We start from the raw sequence: 25,175 nt of genomic DNA, 5'->3' as shown, positions 1-25,175 counted from the left end.
GGCTGGTGTTTTGAAGAGGTTTCAAATTTCCCTAGTGGTTTGTCTGACCTCATTCATAAACATTGTGAGCGTAACTATGTGACATCACAACCTCCTCTGAACCCCAGAACCTTCACACCCGCTCTAGGTTCAGGTTGCTGAGCCTTGGTAACTGAGGGAAGCCTTGTTTCTCTTTCACTGCTATATCTTTAGAGACAGCAAAAACACCTTGTGCCTCTCATATAACCTCAACAACTGGAGATTTATCACATGGGGAAATATGAGGGGTGTGAATCCATATTTTTTTCCAAAGTCAATTCCATTCATTAGATTGTTGACTTCAATTTTTATATAAAACCACTTGATTCTGAAGATAAAAGCATGAACATGATGCTATTTTATTTATTTTATGATTCTTGCTTGCCTCAAGGCCGTCACCAGTGAAATAAATGACAAAGGACATCAAACAGGTTCAATAAAATAGGGAGACTCATTTCCTTTAGAGCTGCTAGAGTATGCACAGACACAAAGGCTACAAATCACAGAGGACTGAATTTTCAAGAGTGAAATCATACCAGAATCGGGACAAGTTGTCGCCAGCATCGTACGACAGTAAGTGCTCAGGAAGGTCGCTGCTGGTGCCCTGAGCTGCCAGCACGTGCGGAGCCAAGGTGAAGGGCACATCGCTCAGGAGATCTGCTGTCAGCGAGTTGTTCTCCAGAGTCTGGCCTGCCTCCTTTCCTGTCTTGGGGCCTGATACAGTCTCACTGGATGTGCCTTCTTTGCTGGTCTAAAAATACATATACATTAAAAACATTTAGAACATATGAACTGTGAGGGTTAGAAATGGTAAATATGGCATCAGTACATCAAAAAGCCTGGGAGATGTGTAATATAAAAATACTGCCAGATTTGAACCCATTTGAGAGACACATCCATCCAAATCTCTACAAGATTTAAAATTCCCACAGTCTGCTCTTACTCTGAGTGGCCACCCAAAGCTCCCTTAAAGGAAAACTCATTCCTGTTATTTCCTCAACGCCAAAGCATCCCCAGAGCCTGTCGCTGCTCTCACAAATCCCATGGATGGGTTCAGCTCTGCTCAGTGCTCCGCCTCCTTGTGAAATGTTCTATCAGCCCTGTCTACTTTGGAATACCTACGAGGAAAACTGTCCAAGATATTATGAGGCGTTCTGATGTGAGTTCTACGTAGTTGCTACTCTATGCATTTTACCTTCAAGCAGATGCTAGGACTCTCAAGTCAAGTGATCTGGGTCTCTGCAGCCCATCCTTGGCACAGTGCACAGCACACTGAGCTAGCTGTGTGCCGCACGTGAGGTCGGCTTTAGTGTGCACCAGGAGTACAGGCAGGAACCAGCACGGTACTGCACAAGGTTTCCAATAAATACCCATGTGCCTTGGTCTTTACATTTCCTTTAAACTTGCTTATCTTGTCCTCACCAGTTTAGCAGAAAGCAAGCACCGACTAGGATGCTTAGTACCCTCCGTCTATCTAAAACACATTAACAGGAGAGTGGACAGGAAATAAGTGTATAGCAAGGAAATGAATGGCTTGTTACTACAAGCGGCTGAAATGTAACATAAATAATCTCAGAGAACAAAGTCTTTTTTTAGCCTTCCAACTCATGCAGAATGTCCCTATCTTCACAGAGACCTATTCAGGCTCCTCTCGAACAGTTACCCCCGCTAGACTCCCCTGGCCAACACTTCTCTATTCTACTATGTCCTGGCTCCTGTTACTCCCAGGCTATTTCTGCCCAGAGCTCATTGCTTCTGTCCCTGCTGCCCAGGAGGCATTTCTATCAGATCTACACTGAGCTATGAGCCTGTCTTCCCTATGGGTCTCGGGCCATCTGTCACCTTCTGAGAAAGGCCTCTCCTCCTCTTACTTAAGCTGTCTGCTACCCTCTCACCTCTATTCTGTCTTCCTGTCTCCCACTTCTGCTTCTGTCTCCAACCCTTGTGTCTTGCCGAATGCTTGTGACTCATCCTAATTATCATCGCTCAGAAGCAGGCTTTATCTCTCGTGCTCACTGATCTCCCAAATGCCCTCACCAGGACCTGGTGCTCAAAAATATTCATCGCATGAACGAAAGCAGAGACAGAACTTAGATTCTAATGGTGGCAAACACTGACAGATTCCTTGTCTAAGAACAATATTATATAAGAGAAACAGCATTTCTGCCAGACCTTTATTAAAGTATACAGAACCTACAGGAGATGCTGCATTCATTGTCACTGTAGCAACTGCTAAATTCCTACAAACGGAATGTACAGGGTAGTCAGCCCTATAAAAGGCACAGCACACAACATTCTTTTCTAGTTGCAATCTTCTCTTCCCTTGGTCATAATCCTGACTTCTAATAGTATAGGATGGTTAGATCTGTGTCTTAATTTTCAATGAATGCCACCACCCAGGATGGATGCTTTGGCTTCTTTAAGTAAATATTATGTGTATTTGATACATCTATACTCCTGCGTGTTGGATGAGAACATGTTGAGGAATATATTAGTGTAGAGGATGTATCCTAATAGATATCTTAGCAGTCTTGCTATTTGACTGTGGACATTGGGTAGGAGGGAGGGAAGCCTGTGAGAAGGCAAGAAGACAGCTGAGAGACTGTCCTGTTGGCTAAGGTTGGAACAGCAACGGGGAGGTTAAATGATTGAATTTTGGATAGAGTTTGGGTATACATTTAACAGGATTTACAAACGGAATGGAGCTGGTATAGGGACAAGAGTGTAGTCAAGAATCAAGCCAAAGTCCTTGGCCTAAAATGAGAAGATGGAGCCAACCAGATATGGGCTAGACAAGTGCTGGGAGCAGGTCTGCGCAGCAGCGCTGAAAGTTGGTGGTGGAGGCGTGAGACGGCTGAAGACATCACACAGAGCTTCCTGGAGGATTTTAGTCTGTAGCAGTGAGCTCTGCTGGACAACATCGGAGAGAACATGCAGTAAATGGGCCACGGGAGGTGATTTTGGAAAGGCATTTGGTATCAAGAGACACTTCTTTTCACTTTTGTTTTCATTTTAAATTGGGAGACACAGTTAAAGATAAGGAGAAGAAAAGACTTAAGGAAAAAACAACCATCATGGAAGGTCAGTAGAAAAGAAAATGTTCTCTTCCTAAGGCGTCCAGAGCAGTCTAGATAGGGGCCTTTGAGAAACTCTAGCCTAGGGAATGACTTAGAATCAACAAAGCTTTCGAGGTATGCCTATCAATAGTTGTCTTACAATTCCATGAGAATTCTAATTTTAAATCTTCACTTGTGCCCAGCACTGCTTACCCATAAACCTGACCCCATAAACATAACTTTATCTAACCTGCATAACAATTTTTTAGAATGGCTACACAACATGAAAGAACTTTCTAAGGTTTGCAATGAAAACCAATAATAGCACCTCCTGTTATGAGAAAGCTTACTATAAAGAAACAGGTATATGGGGCACAGGTCCTGAACTACTCAACTCTAACTTGTCTTCAAAATGCTAAGGATCCTAGGGTCAGCCACCTAGGCAGAAAGCAGTTAAGAATGATGGCTATTCCAGACAATGTCAAGGCCCTCACTACGTACTGGCTTGTGTGGAGAAACTGAAAAGGAAGTAGTATCTATATGCACCATAAACCCCTGAAGTTTACATGTGTGCCAGGGCTTAGGTTCCTGAAATCAAGATGGAAGAGCGATCATGAACACAAGTTCTACATCAAACTGTTGTAGAAAAACCAAGAACAATAAGCAAATAGGTTATCTAACTTCCCAGTTTCTTTAGCTGCATTGTCAGATCAAATGCAGGCCCTTCCCTTTTCTGGTTTATGTTTCCTTGTTTCTCATCTCAGTAGCAAATCCTTCCTAGGTTAGATCATCTTCTACTCTAACCTTCCTCCCTCCCTTCCTCCCTCCCTCCCTCCTTTCCTCCCTCCCTCCATCCTCTTGCCCTTCCTTCCTTTCTTCCTTTTTTGTTTCCTTCCTTCCCTTTTGTTTTGAGACACGGTCTCTCTACATAGCCCTGACTGTTCTGGAACTTACTATGTAGACCAGGCCATCCTCCAGCTCACAGAGATTCCCCTGCCTCTGCCTCCTAAGACCTGGGATTCAAAACATAAGTCACTATCTTATCTCTTGAGTGATGCATAGAACATTATTATTTAGTATTGAACTGCCAACTTTTCCACAAAGGAGGTGGTATATTACCCATTAACATGTTCCCATGTAAAAACAGAACTTTGAAGCTTAACTCTCCAGCAGCAGTATTTATTCCCATTTGTGCATTTACTAATCATCTTGCATTTCTTTTAGAAATCATTCTTACCTGGCAAAAACAGTTTTCTAGAGGGCAAGAACATACCAAACCACATCTAGTACCATAAAGGACTTGGGCTATATGGCATTTTGTTCAAGTTCTGATAAGGCAGCCTCTGGGCCTCAGCTTGCTCATCTGAATAATGAGTGATAAGAGACAAATGGTTGGTAATGGTGGTGATGATGTACACAGCAGCCATCAGGTGCTGAACACATCCTGGGTGCTAGGCTCTACCTAAGCTGCTGTGAAAGTGTACACTCTGAGATCACGCACTGGATCTGCAGGGTGTGTGCTATGTGAAAGGTAAGAGGACAATGACACAGGACATTTACCTAAGATCCCTCAGTGCATGCAGATTGTAAGCAACAAAATGGAGAAGCAAACCAATGGTCTCTTCTTAACGCTCTGTCCTATGAACCTACACATTTTGCTTGTGCTCTGCTAAGACACCAGATCACCTGAGCTATGACAGTTCAAGATGCTATTGCAAGTCAACAATCACTAAGCAGCATACTTTAGCTTAATGTAGAATGAAAAAGATTCTAATTTATTTTATTGTTTGGAAGAAAGGATGGAGAAACATCCTGCGGAGAGACTGAAAAGAGGTGGAAAAGCCACTGTGATTGAAGATAAATTTACCCCATGGGAACAAGTCTAGGAGCAGCCTGGATAAGCCATGGGAAAGCCCACGGACAGGGAAGGATCCTCAGGATGAGGGCGACTGAGGCAGAGAGCAAGGCTTGTTGGAATTCCATGCCACAGTATTCCTTTTGTCTCTGTACAAGTCTGAAAGTTGTCCTAAATCAATTTTTCAAAGTTTTGCAAGTTTTATTTAGTTAAGAAAATACCACTCACAGCAATCCACCAAATACCTCCTAAAACGATCTAAACTTCAGCTGTGCTGGTGTAGGACTCCAGATCCCATCTCTTAACAGTTGGCTTAGCGCAACGCTGCAGTCTCCTAGGAGGCTGCGTGCCCTCTTGGCAGCAGGGTGAGTGCCATGATGCAGCTGCTGTTGGCATGCTGAGAGCTAGGAGGAGAGAAATTATATGGGAAACAAGAGTCGCAAAGAAAATCTGAGTCAAAATTCAAGGGCCCCAGACCAGCTAAAGCACACTACTGACTGGCTAGCTTGCCAGCCCGTGGAGGAGGAGGAGGAGGTGGAGGTGGAGGAGGAGGTGGAGGTAGAGGAGGAGGCCGAGGACAGGAACAGGTGCCCGGGGGCTCTGCAGAAAGCAACCCTCACTCAGACATGAGTTCTGTGATTTTGTTTTTGCATTTGCATAATGAAATGGATCTTTATTGGGAAGACTTAGTATGTTAACTACAATGGGGCAGAAGAAAAGAATCAATTAGCCTTTTGGTTAATAGCCAAATGGCAGAAAACCGGTTCAACCCTGATGTTCAGATGGCAGAGTCTGCTCTGTGATCACTCCTGCTCACTGAAATGACTGAGTCCCTTCAGCTAGCTCTGAGATGTCTTTCCAAAGCAGTAGTTGCCCTCACAGGAGTGTGGCCAGCCCGGCTTTGTTTTCAATCTCACAGGGAAAATTAACGTCCTTAACTAGATCCCCAACACCTATGTTCACCAAGCCGGTTTCTTTTGCTTCTGTAAACACAATTTCTCGGCCATCAGGTAACCTGTTAAAAACTGGCTGGTGAGCTTCACTTCACTCCTTCCTTCAGGAAGGAGGGCCCTAACAATTCATGACTTCCATTTGAAGAGTCTTCTAAGAGGTTAAGGAAGAAAAAAACAAAACAAAACAAAAAACCGAAACACCCTCCAAGAATAGAGATACACAGCCAGTTCCCTAGAGCAGCACTATGTGAGCCTCTCCCTGGGTGTTTGGAAGCAAGGAACGGCAGGCTCTGGAGAGCCCACTACATTCCCCCAGCTCAGAAGTCCAGTCACTGCCACGGAATCTACTTGGAGGTATCAGCTTTGCAAACTTACTGACACCCATCTTTTTTCTCATTCCCAAGCAAACTATAAATGTTGATTAATACAAAGCCAATATTTTGGCATTATAGAAGCTGGTTGCTCTTTTCTGCAACTCCTGCTTTAGACAGAGACAAAAGAGTTCTGGAAGAGCAAAATATTGATACATTGAAATTAAGAAATCAACCTCAACAAAAGAAGCAACAGAACCTACTGAAAGAATACACAACTAGGTACCAAACAAAATAGCCATATCAGGCATAGTTTTAGGAAGCGACTCACACAGAGCAAAGGTACTATCAAGCTCTGGCCTTCCATGCCTTTAAACTGTAATGTCTATAAATAAAAGACATGCTTCTCTGAACAATGGCTTGAATAAGTAACACTGTCATTTTATCTCCCCAGATAGCCATCCATTCTATTCTGGCTTTAGCTGGCATCTGCTTTCATTACATCAGCTTCTAGCTGGTGGGGTGAAGTACAGGGGCAAATCTGAGTTAGAGGCACCAGGGGACAGAGGTCAGAAGGTGACACAAGATACAGCACAGATAAGGGAAGACTGTTCAAGCTGCTGCTCCCTCCTCCTCCCTCCTCCTCCTCTTCCTCCTCCTCCTCTTCGTTTAAAGTTAGTTGCTAATAAATGTGAACCTAGTAGCCAATAAAAGTGCCACAGGACTGAACTCTGCCCCTTGCAACTATGGAAGCCCCAAATAATAGCTCTTTTCACTTGGAAAAAATTCTATTGCTAACCTGGGGGCTGTTTTCTATTTTTCTTACATTTGTAACGAGCAGAACAGCACCTCAAATGAATACTCAAACATTTTAAATGGGACCAAACCCACCCGTCGTTGTTTCTCATGCGCTTCTGGCATGGAGTTGACTCTTAGTTTTTGGTATTAGATATGGGAGTCTCAGACTTGGGAAGCACGTGCTCTACCACAGAGCTTCAGCCCAGCTCAGACTTGGTTAACTGAGGGCTTTGGGGACAGAAATAAGCAAAAGTCAAGAACAGTTTCCACAGATAGAAAAAAAATTAGGTGGGAGAGAATAAGCCACACACAAAAAAAGAAGCTTGGAGAGAGAGAGAGGAGAGAGAGAGAGAGAGAGAGAGAGAGAGAGAGAGAGAGAGAGAGAGAGAGAGAGAGAGAGACGAGCATTAACTCCCTGGGCCAGAGACTCTGGCCCAGGAAGCTGGTTTCAGTAGCACATGAAGAAGGGATTCTTCATTTTAAAAAGGGTTGTTAGAGAGATGGCGATCTCTGATCTCTCTCCTATTCTTGGTCATTGACATCATTTTAGTTCATATTCTGACTCAACTTTTTTTAGTATTTGTTCCCTTTTCTGTCTTTTTCCTTTACCACTTCCACCTACATGTGCTTCCTGCCTGTCCCATCTTTCTTGAAACAGAGGAAGAGGAAGAGGAGGAGGAGGAGGAAGAAGAACACGACCTACTTGCCTTTCTTTTCTCAGCACTCCGGCTGAAACAAGAATACCACCAGCACCAGCAGCAGCAGCAACAACCTGCCTCCCCTGTCCCGCACCAGCTGAGCTGAGCGTGTGTGCGTTAGAGAAGGGGAAGTTAAGCAGGCTGCGGCTCGGTGATTCTGTAGTCTGTTTCATGAATTGGAAAGCTGGCCTGACGGAAAAGGAAACCTCCCCTCCACCAGCCAGCTCCAGTGGGGATGAACTGGCAGAGGAGAGGAGTTCTTCAGGAAAGGAGTGAGGGAGGCAAGGGAGCAGTCCCAGTTGGATGCTACTTTTCAGAGCACAAAAGGCTGACCCAACCATTTCGTTTTTAAAAGCAGGTTGAAATGACTCAGTAATGATGTCTGCTCTGAAGACATCTCCCATCTCCCTAGCAGGCCTCGCGCCATTATTACAGCACCCGTGCCTGCCGCCTTTCTCCTCTTTCCTGGCCCTAGGTCCTCTTCTCACTCCTGGGCAGCTGGAGGCTTCTACTGTCAGATGAAAAGGGACCGATCAGAGGACTACCTCCTCCCTCCGCCGTGCCCAGAAGCACATCCGGTTTTGCACCTGGACTCTGATCCAAAGTGAACTACTCACTGTCGCGGCTCGCCCGAGACACGGCTCTGCCCACCAGGAGACATCTTTGCGCTGTTCTTTCCTTTAAGCAAATTAGACATTTATCAAAATGATCCTCACACCTATCACTCAGTAGGGTGTCACCTACTTTGCCACCACGCTCTTTCTTTCTTTTATGTTTTATATGAGAAAGGGAGAGTTGCTGACACTGGCTGTCAGTCGTTCGCCCTAACTCACCGAGATCCCTGCCTCTTCCTCATCTGCTTCTCTACCGGATTTCAGTAATAACCATGCAGGTGTGCACCAGAGCTAATTGCCTCGACCTGGCCTGGTGCAGCTTAGGGTTCCAGGCTCCTTTCTGAGCTTGGAGCGCCTGGCTTCCCTGCCGTTTCGCAGCTTCGCTCTCTACTTAGCAGTTCCATGCCCTCTGATTTCTGAAAAGACAGTGCTGTCAAGAGTTGCAGGTCTGCTCTTTGGTCATCATCCCTTCAGCACTCTTTCTGGATGAGCTCTCTCTGACACCAACTGGTCCACTCGAAAGCCGGACAGAAACACTCTTGGGCATGCGCACTAGGCTTCAGTCAGATTCTTGCTGACTTCCTGGCCCACACATTTGCATCCCTCTTTCATGTAGACTCCTGCTAGAATCTCGCAGCCCATTTCCCAACCCAGTGCTTTCCTATAATTTTCTATAGTGCTGCAGATTTTCATACACATATTATATTGTTGATGTTTACAAAGCAACTAGCCTCTCTCTCTCTCTCTCTCTCTCTCTCTCTCTCTCTCTCTCTCTGTCTAACAACATTAACCCACCCAAAGCCTAATAAAGGCCAGTGAGGATATAACTTCAGAGGTTACTTTGGGGTGCGTGCGTATTTAATTTAAGGATATGTATTTCTATACCAGTTTTCTATTCAAAACTGCATAGGCATTTGTGTCTATGGTGGACTGTGAAAAGCCAAGAGTGAAGACCGTGCAACTACTGAAATAAGAGTTTACATTAGCAGTTCACTAGGCATTTGGTCCTGGCTTACATCTATATGTGAGCTGACTTTGAAAATGACAACATGTGAGCCAGGTTTGAGAACCAGTGTCGGACCGCAGTCAAGGTGACAGGGCAGCTCAGGCTTATTATGTGCACCACAGGTCTGACGCACTTGATATCCCCTGTTAGTCCCACTAGATTCGACGTAACTTCCCATTTATACAGCCTCATTTTTTGTGAATATCTCTTCAACTTCTTCAGCCTGCAATGCAATGGGATTACATTTGTTTCCAGAAAATTTCAAAGGACAATAATGAAAGATGATCGTGTATATTTCCTCTGTATACTGAATATAAATCTCATTCAACAAATGGTTTTTACTTTGTAAAACAATAAAATACTTTAACTGCTTGCATATACAATAAACTAGAAAATAAGTGGATACATTTTTTGATACTTTCTACTTTTAAAACTTAGAAAAATAGTTATGTTCTATAAATTTGGATTTATATATCGAATAGACACTATATATATAACAGTCAGAAATACTGACTGAAATAAAAGAAAATGTAAAAAATTTTAAACAATAATTTTTTGTTTGTTTATTTTTTTTAACCTTTCTTTCTGGACTTTTCTCAGAACTGAGCCATCTTGCAGGCCCACAATGTGAATTTCCCTATATGCACAATAAACAAGAATGACTTTTGTTCTTTTGTCTGCATGTTGATGGAATGAACATTTGCAATTCTTAAGCTAGGTAAAGTAAATATTTTTTAGAACACCTAGATGTTGTGACTATATATATAATAATTAATGTAACTAGTTCATGTCATGCCTATTATTTGAGGACAAAATTAATAGGTTCTGTTTTAACTTATTCTGGGGCTTTATGCTGTCACTGTTTGCATTATTTTGAAAAACATATATTAAATATGTACTGAGAATTGCTAGATTTTAGCCAGAATTCAGTTGCTAAATCAGGAGGATGTTATGCTTACCCTACAAATAAAAATAAAGTCAGAGCAAAGTTAACCCTGAAGGTCTAATTTCAGAAAATAAGAAATTCTTTAACACATAGGACAATTAGTTAGAAATGAAAAAGCCCATTTTCTTTGTAATTTGATGTGTTAAGAAGTTTTATAAACTTTACATTTTTAAAAAGTTTTTATGTTTATTTATTTTGTGTGTGTGTGTGTGTGTGTGTGTGTGTGTGTGTGTGTGTGTAGGTCAGAGGACAACTTGCAGAGGTCAGTTCTTTCCTGCTGTCACGTGGTCTCCAGGGACTCAACTTACGCCCTCCAGTGTGGCAGTGAGCCTTTACCCGCTGTGCCATCTTGCTGGCTCACACTGTGCACTTTCATATATGCACAATTGTGAAAGCAAATATGCTGTACACTCTGCATACAGATGTCCTGAGGCAGCAAATTCAGTGCGACCACTGAACACAGGAGTGATAGTGTTACTCTCACTGGCTGCACCTAGCCTAGAACTCCACTAGAAAAACAATGTTTGGCAAACTGAAGAGGTGAGCGGAAAGCTGTGTTATTTGACCTTGGCTCTCATTTTCAAACAGGTTATATTTCAAAATAGAAGATGGGGTTGGAAAAGTAAATACAGCTGTGTTTTTTCCAGCCCTGTGTGAGAATGAAGGAGCCATTCAGAAGGGTAGGAGGCCGAGTTGCTCCTTTACTGTATACTTGGAACCCAAAGGAGTGTGCTATTATTTCATGTCACGGAGAACTCAGGTCAGCATAGCTTTCTTACTGTAGTGCACAGCACACACTGCACAGCACATGCCTACCCATCTTACCTACCCTTAAGTGTCTAACTGCCAGGATAAGTCCCTTCCGGTTCTACAGTCCTCACCCTTGCCACAACTGTCATCATCCCACACGAAACTGTACCCATTAAATAAACCAGTCCTCAGCCTCAGTTTCTCTGAGCCCATGGCCATCTTTACTGTATTTTTCTTTTTCTTTCTATGAATTGCTTTATTCTAGGAATCTCATGCAGATGTGAGTATCTTATGTTTAGTAAAATATTTTCAAGATCCATTCACACATGTTGTGACTTGTCTCGTAGCCTTTTCAAGGTTGAGTAATATTCCACAGACTGTAAATAGTACACTTTATCATCCAGCTGCTGATGAAAATTTAGATATTTACCATCTTTAGGATTTTATAGGACAATACTTTTAGGTAAGATTATAATCAACTAGGTGGAAAGCTAGGACACAACAGGGCTGGCAGGAGCCAATGAGTAAAGGAACCCTGAACGTATAAGAACGGGTACATCAGGAAACAGAGAGGTCAAGTGCAGACATGACCCTGCTTACACTAAAGTTAGTGCATAATTTCCTAAAGCATACTTGGCTTGTCTTAAAAATCATAATTCAAGTTTTTACAACTAAATATTTTGAGAAGTAAAATCTAAGCATAAGTGAAACCACTTCGATCTTGTTTGAGGCAGTTCATAATCCCTAACCCTTCCAGCCACAATGGCACTCTGTGCTGGGTTCTTTTTGTGTGTTGTTATGCAGTGCAAGTTGTGACTACCTGCTCTTAAGGAAAGTCCACCCAATAAAAATAATGGTGTCAATAACGTTAACAATGAATTGGGAATGGGACAAATATCCTCTACAATATGAGAAAAAGTGTAAAGGCAAAACAGTTTTTGTTTATTTTTAAAAAGCCACGATGCTTTACCAGAATAATAACCTTTCTAAAGGTGACTTGGAATTTCTCAAAGGAAAATACACCGTATCATGAGAAAACACAACGCATCAGATCATCAACAGTAAACTATAAATGTATAAGTAACTCCTGGTTATCCTTCCACAGGATTCCCATTGTTTCAGGGAGAGGGGATGGAATTATTAAGAGCTAGAGCTATACTATTATCTATGGATTTCTAGTTGAAAATCAGTGCCTGGACCTGGGTGCTAATGCTCCTGCTGCTGTGCCACAAGGCTTCAGCAAGGCTCTCAGACTTCCTGGATTCCATTCCCTTTTCTGAAACCCAAGCTCACTGGCCCAGATGAAGCAGCAGTAATGAGCCACAATCTGAAGAGCATAAGAATCTGAACACCTCGTGACATGATCCATAGGAAACAGCTTGTAATCCATGCAACTGGAGCAGTGGCTGAGGAGTGTGCAAACTCAAGTTATGAAAAGAATTTCTATAATGGAAGAATGTCCATCTTTATAGTGTTCTTGAATATTTAAGAAACATACACTTAGCTAATGAGAAAAATGGTAGGCATTTTCATCTTTTCAGAAGTTTTATAGGAATAAAGAACTTAAATGGACACTGGGTGGTGGTGGCACATGTCTTTAATCCCAGCACTTGGGAGGCAGAGGCAGTTGGATTTCTGAGTTCGAGGCCAGCCTGGTCTACAAAATGAGTTCCAGGACAGCCAGGGCTACACAGAGAAACCCTGTCTCGAAAAAACCAAAATACAAACAAAGAAACAAACAAAAAAACCTTAAATGGACTTTCTTAGAGTAAAAAATATACAACAGATTAGATTCTATATATTCGTAATAATTGTAGAAAATTTAGTATCAGTATTATGAACATAATAAGAACAACCATACAAAATAGATTAAAATGATCATGAATAGCATTGTTTGAAAATAGCAAATTCAGTTTGAAGGAGTTGAAATATGGTACCAAACTGAAAGGATTTTAGGATCTCTTCTGGATTGCTGACCCCTGTCTGGTGAGCTGGTATATCCATTAGAAACGAGCCAGGGAATCTGGAGTGTCAAGATTTTTGTTTTGTTCCCATTAATAGCAATATGATAAAGTAGAATTTGCCTCACATAATGGCAAAGTTTGAGGAGAGAAGGGAATTAAGAAAGATGCACATATACAAAGGTGAGTGCATACTGCTCTTCTAGGTGACCCAAGATTGATTCCCAACACCATGCAGGTGTTTACAGGAGCTCACAACGGACCTGTCAGAAGGATCTGATGGCCCTGGCTTCAGTGGGTACCTGAACTCATGTGTAGATATCTGTACTCACAACACATAATTTAAAAATTAAAAAAAGTAAATACTTAAAGAAGGGGGTGAGGTAGCATGCATGCATGCAGGCAGGCAAATAGGTAGGCAGGCAGCATGTATGCATGAAGGCAGGCAGGCAGCAGACAGGCAGGCAGGCAGGCAGGCAGGCAGGCAGCAGGCAGGCAGGCAGGCAGCAGGCAGGCAGGCAGGCAGGCAGCAGGCAGGCAGGCAGCAGGCAGCAGGCAGCAGGCAGCAGGCAGCAGGCAGCAGGCAGGCAGCAGGCAGCAGGCAGCAGGCAGGCAGTCAGGCAGCAGGCAGGCAGTCAGGCAGCAGGCAGGCAGCAGGCAGCAGGCAGGCAGGCAGCAGGCAGCAGGCAGCAGGCAGGCAGGCAGGCAGCAGGCAGCAGGCAGCAGGCAGGCAGCAGGCAGGCAGGCAGCAGGCAGGCAGGCAGGCAGGCACTCTGCTGGAGGGAGAAACTGCTCCTTAGAATCAAGTGTGGATATAAGCCACCTGCTGGAGGGCAGAGTTAGAAGAAGAAATGTGATAGGGAAGGGTGCACACAGTTCTTTTCCATCACTGTAAGCTTTGTTTCCACGGTGTCTGGGCCAGGGAGCAGAGAGGCTGGGGCAGGATGGCAGGAAGCAGCACGCACAGCTCTGTGGGCCAGATGAGCGCATGCTGCTGGATGAGCAAACATGGCTTTCTAGGCTGGGATTTCCCCAGTTTGTAGGCAGCTACTTCCAGAACCTTCCTGAGTACACATTTTCCTCCTGCCTTCTAGAATAACTGCTACAGTTTCAACTGCTAAATTGACACAAAGTGTATACTTATAATTTCTAAAAGTGGTCTTAAATGTACAGAAACCACATTTAGAGTTAAATAGTTCTGTTTTTCTTCCCCTGCGCTTTGCAGGTGAGCTGATGATGGGAATTCTCTGAAAACACTAAATAGTTTATAGTCTGCCCAGGAAGTTGGAAATACCTCGGTTTAGACCAAGAGCTCCCATACACTATTAAGAAGTAGAGTACACTAGCTGTTACTGAGTCTAGTTTTGCTAACTTTCCCCTAGGTAAATGGTAGGTAAGGTGGCCTTATTTCCAGGACTGCAGGCTCACAGGCTCACACTGGGTGGCACTTACTTGCTGGTCATCTTAGAACATCCCATTAAGTTTTTTTATGTGGTAGGTAGGCACCATTTTCATCTCTGTTGCAGCAGACAGGGGATGCCGAAGTGCCAAGAAGCCACACGGTCACCCAGTGACCCCATGCTTACCCACCATTCTCTGAAGCTTCCTTCGTCTGGCCTGTGAAGGAAACACCGAGGCTTTCAAATGTAGTGCACTTGTTTCTAAAGACCTTACAGCATCTCCTAGAGGAGGCTACAAAACACTTTATCTTTCTCTCATAACCAAAGAAGGCACATACAACGCAGAGGAAACCAGTTTTGTATGGGGTGGGTGTTGTATTATGGCTCATTTTATATCCAGCTGGATATGCTAATTCTATGCAGATCTCAGAAACCCTGAAATTACATACTGTTTAGACTATTTTAATCCCTGAAAGCACCGCTGTGATCCCTGAATAATGTATTTTTACAATAACTGCTTTACCTTCACCAAATATATTCAGTTAATTTAAGGCCTTAAAGTGACAGCATACTGCTCTCTGTTCAGGGAGATGATTCTTCCTAAAGCAAGCCCTTTGTGGTTAGTCGGCCAGCAACTGGCACTGACCACATTGTACTGCCCAAATTTTCTAGCCCACAGCACTTGTGGGACAAGGACAAGAAGGTGCCAGATGGCTAGAACTTGAGCTGCAATCTGTTCTTAGGAAGTTAAAGGTACTGTCCCTTTAATTAGTTCAAACACAAGCCTGTGCCCATTTAACATGATTCTATGCTCAGAGATGATATCAGAGGCTAGAAAGGGGAATGAGGACATTTCTGGGACTCTACAGTTGGTGGTGAGCTTCTGGATGGACTGTGACTGTGGAGAAAGCGGAAGCACATCACCACTATTTACGTTCACACCAGCACAAAGGCAAGTGGCCCTTTCACGCTTGAGGAGCAGAGCTGACTGCTTGGACGACCGTGAGTGTATATCACTTCCTATTTAATTGTTTTCAACTAAAAGCCAAACAAAAATTGCTAAGGGTAACAGAGTTCAAGCTACAAGTATTACTGCAATTGCTTAAAAGATATAAAAATAGCTGGGATCGTAATAGCAAAAGTAAAACGAACTGCAAGTCAAGCAACCTCAAAATTCTGAGTGAATAATCAGTCACTTAAGAGGAAAAACACAGAAAATAACTTCATTTGTGCAAATGTACTCAGTTGGTACTGTTCCTAATTCCAGTAAGCAAAAAGTTCACTCTCTTTGAAACCCACAGCACATGTGAAAGATCTTTTAAAAATTTTATTTATTTATTTATTTATTTATTTATTTATTTATTTTAATTTATAGTGTGAGCTTTGTATTGTCTCCTAACAATGAGTTCTGGGCCAATAGGAAAAGCAATATGGTATTTGAGATCAATAAAACAAAAACCCCATGATTACCTTGTATGAACATCTCAGAAAATCCAGGCACACAATATATTTGTGCATATGTGTATGGTGTATATATATGTGTGTGTGTGTGTGCCTGCACACTTGCATTCATGTGAGTGTGGGAGTAGGTATGCCACAGAGCACATGTGGAAGTCACAATACAACCTTGGGTTGTATTTTTCTTTTCCAATCTATTGAGACAGGATTTCTTTCATGCTGGTTGCCAGTGCATACTCCAGACTAGCTGGCTCATAAGTGTCTCTAAATGATTGTGTCTAACTCTCATCTTCCTGTGCTAGCACTGGAATTAAAGAACTGTACTACTACACCCAGTTTCCCACGGCTTCTGGGGATTCAAACTTGGGTCCCACATCGATGTGGCAAATGCTTTTATTCACTGAGCCATCTCCCCAGCCCCCCCCCAATATCTTTTAATGCTAAAAATCTATACTAGCATGGCTGATGGAGAAAGCCTAGACACTTCCCTGCTAAAGGCAGGGTAAGAGAAGTGATTCTTCTGTTCAGCACTGTTCTCAAGATTTTAGCCAGGAAGAACAAAGTGTGGATACTTTGTTCCTTCTTAGATAGGGTACAAAATATCTATGGGAGGAAACAGACAAAGTATGGAGCAGAGACTAATGGAAAGGCCACCCAGAAACTGCCCTACCTAGGATCCATCCCATAAAGAGTTACCAAACCCAGACACTACTGTGGATGCCAACAAGTGCTTGCTGACTGGAGCCTGACACAGCTGTGTCCTGAGCTCTGCCAGTGACTGGCAAATACAGAAGGGGATGCTCTCAGCCAACCACTTGACTGAACATAGGGTCTCCAATGGAGGAGCTAGAGAAAGGACCCAAAGAGCTGAAGGGGTTTACAGCCCCATAGGACTAGTACCCCCAGAGATCCCAGAGACTAAACCACCAACCAAAGAGTACACATGAAGGGACCCATGGCTCCAGTCACATGGGTAGCAGAGGGATGGCCTTGTTGGACATAAGTGAGAGGAGAGGCCCTTGGACCCCTGAAGGCTCATTGCCCCAGGGTAGGGGAATGCTAGGTCAGGGAAAAGAGAGTGGGTGGGTTAGTGAGCAGGGGGAAGGGGGATGGTATAGGGGGTTTTCAGAGGGGAAATGACGAAAGGGGATAGCATTTGAAATGTAAATAAAGAAAATATCTAATAAAAATGTAAAAAATAAAATAAATAAAAATAAATGATTTATCAATCCAAAAAAACCCCAAACAAAGACAAAAACAAAAAAAGAAAATAAGAGACATCTACATTGGAGAGGGAAAAGTAAAGCTATTACTATACAATGATGATAGGATTTTTTCTGAATAGAAAATCATGAGGAACCTATTAAAATTCAATTGCACTAAGAACTAATAAATTATGCAAGGATATAGGACACAAGACTCATATTTAAAAAATCAGCTGTGGTGCTGGAGAGAAGACTTATTGAGGAAGAACACTTTCCATGTAAGAATGACACTTTGAGTTCATCCTAGTGCCTACATAAAAAACTAGGAGTGGTCACGTATGCTTGGAAGACCGGGGCTGAGTGGGAGGGGAAGAAGGGGAGGATCACTGGGGCTTGCTGACCACCACCCTTATCTAGCTCCAGGTTCAGTGAGAGACCCTGTCTCAAAGAAATAAAGTAAAAACTGATGCAGCAGAATACCTCCCATCCTCCGACTTTCCACTGTGGAAACATATGTGACAAAGGCACATATGTTTGTATATACAGTGTTAATACAACACACACACACACACACACACACATATACGCACATGCACACATGCGCACTTTAAAAGATCAGATGGTTGTGAATTAAGCAAAGATATTTTGGCAAACAATGGAGTAAATATACTAAACTAATGTAAAATTGTAATAAAACCGAAAAACTATTATGCCATAGTTACTATAACCTTTGTAACATGTAATACATATAAACAACATGAAACTCATGAGTCTATAGTGGAACTGGTATAAAGAAATATACTAGCTGGGCGGTGGTGGCGCACGCCTGTAATCAATCCCAGCACTCTGGGAGGCAGAGGCAGGCAGAAATCTGAGTTTGAGGCCAGCCTGGTCTACAGAGTGAGTTCCAGGACAGCCAGGGCTATACAGAGAAACCCTGTCTTGAAAATACCAAAGCACACACACACACACACACACACACACACACAAAAGAAATATACTATGTTACCACTTGGATTAAAGTACAAATTAGGCACATAGTGCTTGATTATGATAAATTATTATTATTATTAATCAGCACATAGTGCTTGATTATGATAAATGTCTGTTATTGATTTACTACAAAAATAGTTTTAGCCACTATCTTGAATCATACTTCACACACACACACACACACACACACACACACACACACACAATTTAAAATTAGTCTTAGGAGGTCCTTCAGGAAGAAGTCCAGAAGAAAGTAATGTTTTAGGAAATGGCAGCTCTGTCCAGTACAGGCTCTGAGGATCTCCAGCAGAAGGTGACGCCATATACTAGCTTTAAGGTTAGTCTTCCTGCCCTGTGTGGACCTAGAATAACAGTTGTGCTTGCCTGGTAGTTGTAACAAAAAGCTTAAAAATGAAAATATCTAAAAACATAAAACTACAGAGAAGCTATGAACTAACTTAAAGAAATATTGTATAGCTAATGTTGTGCTTTGAACGAGAATGACCCCCATCGGCCTTTTTATTTGCATGCTTAGTCCCCAGGTTTGGAGGATTTAGGAGGTGTGGCCATGTTGGAGTAGGCTGATCCTTGTTGGGAGCACGTGGGAGTGGGCTCTGAGGTCCATGCAGTCTACTCTGTCTCCCTTTCCCTCTCCTGCCTGTGATCACGGTTTAAGCTCTTAGTTACTTCTCCAGTGCCTTGTCTGCCTGCTTCCCACCATGAAGATCAAGGACCAACCCTCCAAAACTGTAAGCAAGCCCCTAATTACGGTCCTTTCCTTTTCAATAGCTGACTTGGTCATGGTGTCTCCTCAGAGCAACAGAACAGTGCCTAAGAAAGCCACAGTGTGTGTATTTTAATCTGTTATTACAAAAGCACTAAAACAGAGGTGCATAAAGTAAAAAGTTACAGTAGGCTAAGGTGAACTTTCATTGATGAAAACTCTTGGAATCCATATGTCATACTACGTGCCCAGAGTTACAGCCTATGGAGGAGCAGTTAGGAGCACCATTCAGTTCCTCACTGAGTGCCTCACACAGAGAAACTTCCAGTTTTGTACTCTCCACTCGTGGTGGGCACATATACAGGTATATAATTTAAAAATTTTGAGACCATGGCTTTGATGTGTCATTTTGATATCTAGACATGTTGAAGTGTTTTTACTGCCAGCGCTATTCAACACTAGTGGCATCCTGGGAAGATTTGTGCCCTGGGAACAACAGGCTATACTGCATAGCTGAGGTATGTAGTGGCTCGCATCCGTAGCTGGCCGGGTACACTTGATGCTTCCAAGCACTTAGCAGCTTACAGAACACATTCTTGTTGTTAAATGGCACACAAATACATGCGTGTACACTGTCATGATCAACCCAGAATTGAAAGTGAGATAAAAATACATTCATAATGCCATCAAAGTCAATTCTAAATATTTAGGAATCCTTTAATAGAAGCACAAAATTTACATTCTGAAAACTATAAGGGATTTTGAAAAGAAACTAAAGACTTAAGTAAATAGAAAAGCATCCCACTTCAGGGATCAAATGTAAAGTTGTTCAAGTGGAGCCCCTTAAGCTGAGCTTCGAAACCAATGAGATCCCTTCCAAAATGGCGGTGGATTTCTTGCAACAGATTCTAAAATGCATTGAATAGCCACAGATCATGAGACACCAAAAAGTTGTGGAAAAGTAAAACAAAATTGAGATGAATGATTCCAAAATTCTACGAGTGTCCTTTGACATAAGGGTGAGGATTCCAATCAATGGAATGAGGCCCAAAGTCTGGAAATAAATCCACGTGTGAACAGTTACATGTGATGTCACCAGAGTGCAGTGTACAATGGAGGAAGATTTTTTCCAGCATTTAACACTGGAAAAGTTTTTTATTCATATGGAAAAAAATGGTGCTTTGTATCACATCATATAAAAATACTAGGTCAAAATGAAACAAAGTTCCATGAAAGACAAAACCATAAAACTAGTAGAAAAAAATATAGAAATAAATCTTCACGACCTCCAATTTCACAATGGACCTTAGCTATGACACCCAATATAAACAAAAACAACAGAAGAGTTGATTATGGCATTTCATCAAGGCAGCTGGAGATCTCTTCCAGAAGACCCAGGTTCAATTCCCAGCACCCACATAGCAGTTCACTCCTGTGTAACTCCAGTTCCAGAGGATCTGACCCTCTTCTGGCTTTCTAGGCTGCAGGAGGCACAAAAATGGTACACAGACATACATGCAGGCAAAACAACCACACATATAAAATAATAAAAATATTAAAGGGGATGTCCTTAAAATTGAAAACTGTGCTAATAAGGGCATTATCAAGAAAGTAGAAAGGTAGCATACAGAACAGATGAAATGTTTTCAAGCCATGCATTTGATACAGGAATTACATCTGCATATTTTAAAGTGTTTTGCTTAGTGTGGGAGTGTTTGTCTGCATGTATATCTATGCAGCATGTATGTGCCTGGGGCCCTGGGCCCTTCACAAAGGCAGCAAATGCTCTTAACCACGGAGGCAATTCCCCAACCCACACATGTATTTTTAAAAATCTTAATAATAAAAAGACAACTTATTGGATAAAGAGAGGGTCTGAATAGATATTTCTCCCAAGCAGATGTGAAAAACAAAACAAAACTGTAAGCAAATGTAGGTCTCTAGTCATCAGGAAATGCAAATGAAAACCACAGTAAGATATGACTTCACACCTTGGAGTTATAATCAAAATGCCAGATAATAACAACTGTTGGCCAGGAAGTGGAAAAATTAGTACTCTCCCACACTGCTGGGAGAAACATTAACGGTGTAGCCACTTTAGAAAACAAGTCTGACAGTTTCTCAAGTGGTTAATCACAGAGCTACACAAAATCCAGCAATTCACTCCTAACAGATGTCAAAATTCACATTTTCATACAACTGTTCATAGTAATATTATACAAAGAGCCAAAAGTAGAAACGATCTGGTAGTCAGGAAGTGATAAACAGATAAATAAAGGTACTCTATCCATATATGAGAACATTACACAGTGCTAAAACAATAAGAGGATGGGCGCGGGCAAGCTCAAAGCACCACGCCTAAGGGGGAAAGGCAGGCACCACATATTGCAAGATTTCACTCAGATGAGGTCCCCCAGCAGATGCAGTCCCAGAGAGAAAGGAGGTCAGCTGAGCACGGTTTCCTTTATTACAGCAGGGCTCCAGGCTCAGGTGATAGGGACATATAATGGCCCTTACATATTTTAGTCATGCTCATATAATAAAAGAATTAAGTTTTGTCTTCTGCAAAATTTTATAAGTTTACATTCTTTAAAAAGTATTTAATTTGCCTACAATATTTAGGTGAGCTTAAATGGAATGTAGATTCTGCTACATATTTTACCTACACTAAGTAAAATACTCTGTAAGGCCCATCTACTACTGACACTTCCAGGCCTCACCCACAGATACAGAACTCAGGGAGAAAAATCACTCCTATCACATTGTGATAGAAAATGCCTTGAAAAAAACGTTTCATGTTTAATCATCAGCAGAATTAGAAAGTATTCACATTGTTTTGATCAATCATGGACTACTAACAATCAAAATGTGAATTAAAAGAAGTTTTTTTTTTTTGTTTTTTTTTTTTTTTGTTTTTTTTTTTTAAAACACTGGACCCTAGGGTCATGGCAAATATAATGTTTGAAAATATTCTTACATTAATTTTTGTTGCTAATAAGTATGAAAATTCCTGTGTTATATATGCCCAGCAGGGATTATGGAAAATGCAAATGCTATTGCAAAGTATCTAAAAGGTGGTGTCTGTAAGAGGTGACTGGATTTAAGGCCATCATGTTGCAAATGGCTGTCATCAGTCTGCTACCAACAGGAGACGGGCCTCACTAGCAGGCCGCATGCACTTTCTCCTGCTTTTGTAACCCAGTGGCATCTCCAGGAATGCTCTCTTTGGGAGTAAGCTTTCTTACTGAGATCAGACTTCCTGGTCTCAGAAGAGTAAGAAATAATTTTCTTTATAAGTTTCTTCTTTATAAGTTACCCACACCAAGGTATTCTATTAGCTCATCACAGAACATACTATGATAGGAATCAGTAAAAGTGTGTGGAGATAGAGAATATAATTCTTTGGGTGAAAGAGGATAGAAATTTAAGCTCAAATAAAAGAATGATATAAAATTTCCGATTGATTAAGAGCTTCTTCATGCATTTTTAAAATGGATGATGTCATGTATCATCAGATTACTAGGGGATCTCAATTATTGGAAATATCAGAGAGAATGATGATGTAAGAGTTTAATGATTAAATGTTAATCTGTATAATATACGGAAAATTCCACCTTTTGTATCTTCTGGAGTTAGACAGAATTCTTTTCTGATACATTAAAAATGGGTTTTTAGGACTTTAACAACAACTCCTCTAAGATTTACTTAAAACCTGCATCTTTATATTAATCCTGTGGCAACACATTGCTCTTGAATAGCTGCATGACTTACAATAGGATTTTCTGCCTCTAGAATATCATAAATAACCGATGTTTTCAGGCTTTTGACTCCTTGCCCGTCTGTATGTAAACTCCGGTAGCCGCCCAGAGGCCCTGTTCCGGCTCCTCTTCCTCAGCTCAGCTCCCCCTCTTCCTTTAGCCATCCCCACCTCACAGCACATGCTCTTCCCTTTGCTGCACTTGCCCTTGTCATGTCACTCAGCCATGGGCACTCACTTTAGTTTCTGATCTGTTCTGCTACATGGTGCATTCCTCAACGCATCGTCCCTGTGCACCCTACTGCACAGCAGGACGCAGCAGCCCACCTGACACACATATTCATTACTGCTGAAGGGATCCCTGTCATGAGGCTGAGTCAAAGGGTGCTCAGCCGTACACTTCCCACAACCCACTGGAACCGCGCTTTCTAGTCTACCACTTGGGCATGCACAGTACTTTATTCTGTGTGACCCTCTATGCTTACATCCCACAAATACCTCTGTGCTCAACTGTAGGAAAGAAAACATAAATACAGCAGCTTAAATAGCCTCAGCTGTGAGACCTTGGACACGCTCCCCTGTGCTTCAGCAGCTCTGTCTCTACAATACTGTGAGACTTAGATGAGCTAACAAATAAGGTTATTTGTTTGCTATTTGACTATTTGACATAGTTTCTGGAACACTCTGTTCTATTATGTTATCACTGCCTTCCCATCTAACAATAAAACCAAAAGATGTCATTCAGAGCCTCTGTGCTCAGCATGACCGCTCATTTTACAGGAAGTCTGGTACTCCAAGAAGCCAAAGTAATACAGAATCTGACCACAGCTGAAAGAAAGACTAATATTACCATAAGAATCTGGCAAAGAAGACAAGTGAAATGATTTTATTCTTTTTACCAATTGAGAATGTATTTTAAATAGAGCTGGCAGGAAATGTGTGAGTTGTCAAAGTGTATATGGTTTTAAAAAATTCACTCCTTAAGAAATACTGATAACCAACCTTTTAAAAAACCCTGAAAGACTTGACTTCCTCACCATCTTTTCTTTTATGTTCAAGGACTGGATAATAAAGAATCAATTACAATCTTTAGAATGACTTCCTGGTTTCTATACCAGAGGGTGTGGACCAAGGGTGTACTCTACCTGAGCAAGATTTCATGAACCTATCCCTCCCTTCTATTAACACCCCGAAAGACAACTCCTGAAATAACCTGTGAGCCTTACTTAGCACACATTCTGTGGGGTGTCTGGAGAGCACCACAGTGATGTCTGATTTTCTCTATCTTGGGAGAATGAAGTATTTGATATGATTAATACTTTTAACCAAGGTGTGTGCACTTTAGACACAAGATTGATGCATGAATTGGAAACTTCCTAAGTGAACTATACTTCAACCCAATTATCAGTTTTACTGCAATGTGTTAAAATTGCCACAATGTGGCATCTTTTTGAAAACAAGATAGTCTTATGTCATTTTACTTTTGAGATGGTAAAGTGAAACATAGATTAATCATGTTTATCTTGATATATTTTAGCTCAACAGACTTTACTAAAATCAATTATAGAAAAAGTGATAGACTATTAAAATGGTAAGTCATGTTTGTTTGTTTATTTCTGATTTTTTATAACTTGGATAACAGGACCAGTTATCCAAGATCTCTATGTAGGACCAGTTATCCAAGATCTTGTTGTGTAGACTAGGCTGGCCTTGAACTTAGAGGAATTCATTTACCTCCTGATGCTGGGATTAAAAGGATGAGTTACTAGGCCTATTAACAATAATAATAATATTTCTATTTTTAAAGACACTAATAATGCTATTTTTAAAGGCACTAATCTAAATATTTTATTATTGACACCAAAGAGTATCAGAAATTTCTCAATTTCTTTTTTATTCTAGTAGTATGTTCAAAAATTCTTCATTGGCTTTAATTATTTTGGCTGAATTACATCAAAAGATGACTTGTCAAATGAAAAGTTGTTAAGCATCTTATAATTATATATAAAGAAACTAGGTGGCCTAAGAGTATTTGGTCTCAAGTATTTAGATAACAATCTCAATTTTTACAGGTAACCCATATTCATCCATTTAAAAAGTATTTTGAGTCTTTGTAAGATATACTAACAGTATATATTAATAGGTAATGCTATTTTATAATATAAATTATAAATTTGGTTATTACTGCAAGTAATATATCATTTCAACATTAAATGATACAATATATTATATAATATTTCCACATAATTATTAATAATGTTACTAATGTATATTAAATATATTCATTAAATCATATGACAAACTAAAAAATATTTATCTATGTAGATATTATTTTACTGATTATTTAAAGTAGTTCTGAGACAGGATCTTATCATGTAGCCCCTGGCTGGTCTGGCAATTGAGCTCTGTAGCCCAGGCAAGCCTCAACTTCCCAGCAGGCCTGCTGCTGCCTCTCATGTGACGGCATTGCAGAGATGTGCCTCTATACTGACTGGAGATAGACTGTTTAATGAGAAAACCCTCCTACAAAGCACCTACTAGATTCCATTGATGAAATGAGGTACCTGGTCAGGGCTGAGAGCTACACTTCCCTGTGGGCATAAGGACAAGTACTTAGAATGCAATTATACTGGTCTAGGGAAGTAGAAGGCCAAGTTCTCTTCTAGTGTTCA

General features: G+C 41.5%; 1 protein-coding gene across 1 annotated transcript in view; it reads right to left on the bottom strand.

Moving 5' to 3' along the window:
• Nucleotides 1–353: 353 nt before the first annotated feature.
• Umad1 (UBAP1-MVB12-associated (UMA) domain containing 1) overlaps nt 354–25,175 on the bottom strand; it is a 168,087-nt gene continuing 143,265 nt past the window's right edge. The window contains exon 4 of the mRNA XM_052173239.1: nt 354–769. Within this exon, the coding sequence (XP_052029199.1) occupies nt 512–769 (258 nt within the window). The 3' untranslated portion in view covers nt 354–511. The remainder of the gene's footprint in view (nt 770–25,175) is intronic.

Source organism: Apodemus sylvaticus, chromosome 2, assembly GCF_947179515.1.
Source record: "Apodemus sylvaticus chromosome 2, mApoSyl1.1, whole genome shotgun sequence".
NCBI lineage: Eukaryota > Metazoa > Chordata > Mammalia > Rodentia > Muridae > Apodemus > Apodemus sylvaticus.
Note: the sequence above shows the minus strand (reverse complement) of the source record. Positions and strands in the feature narration are given on the sequence as shown.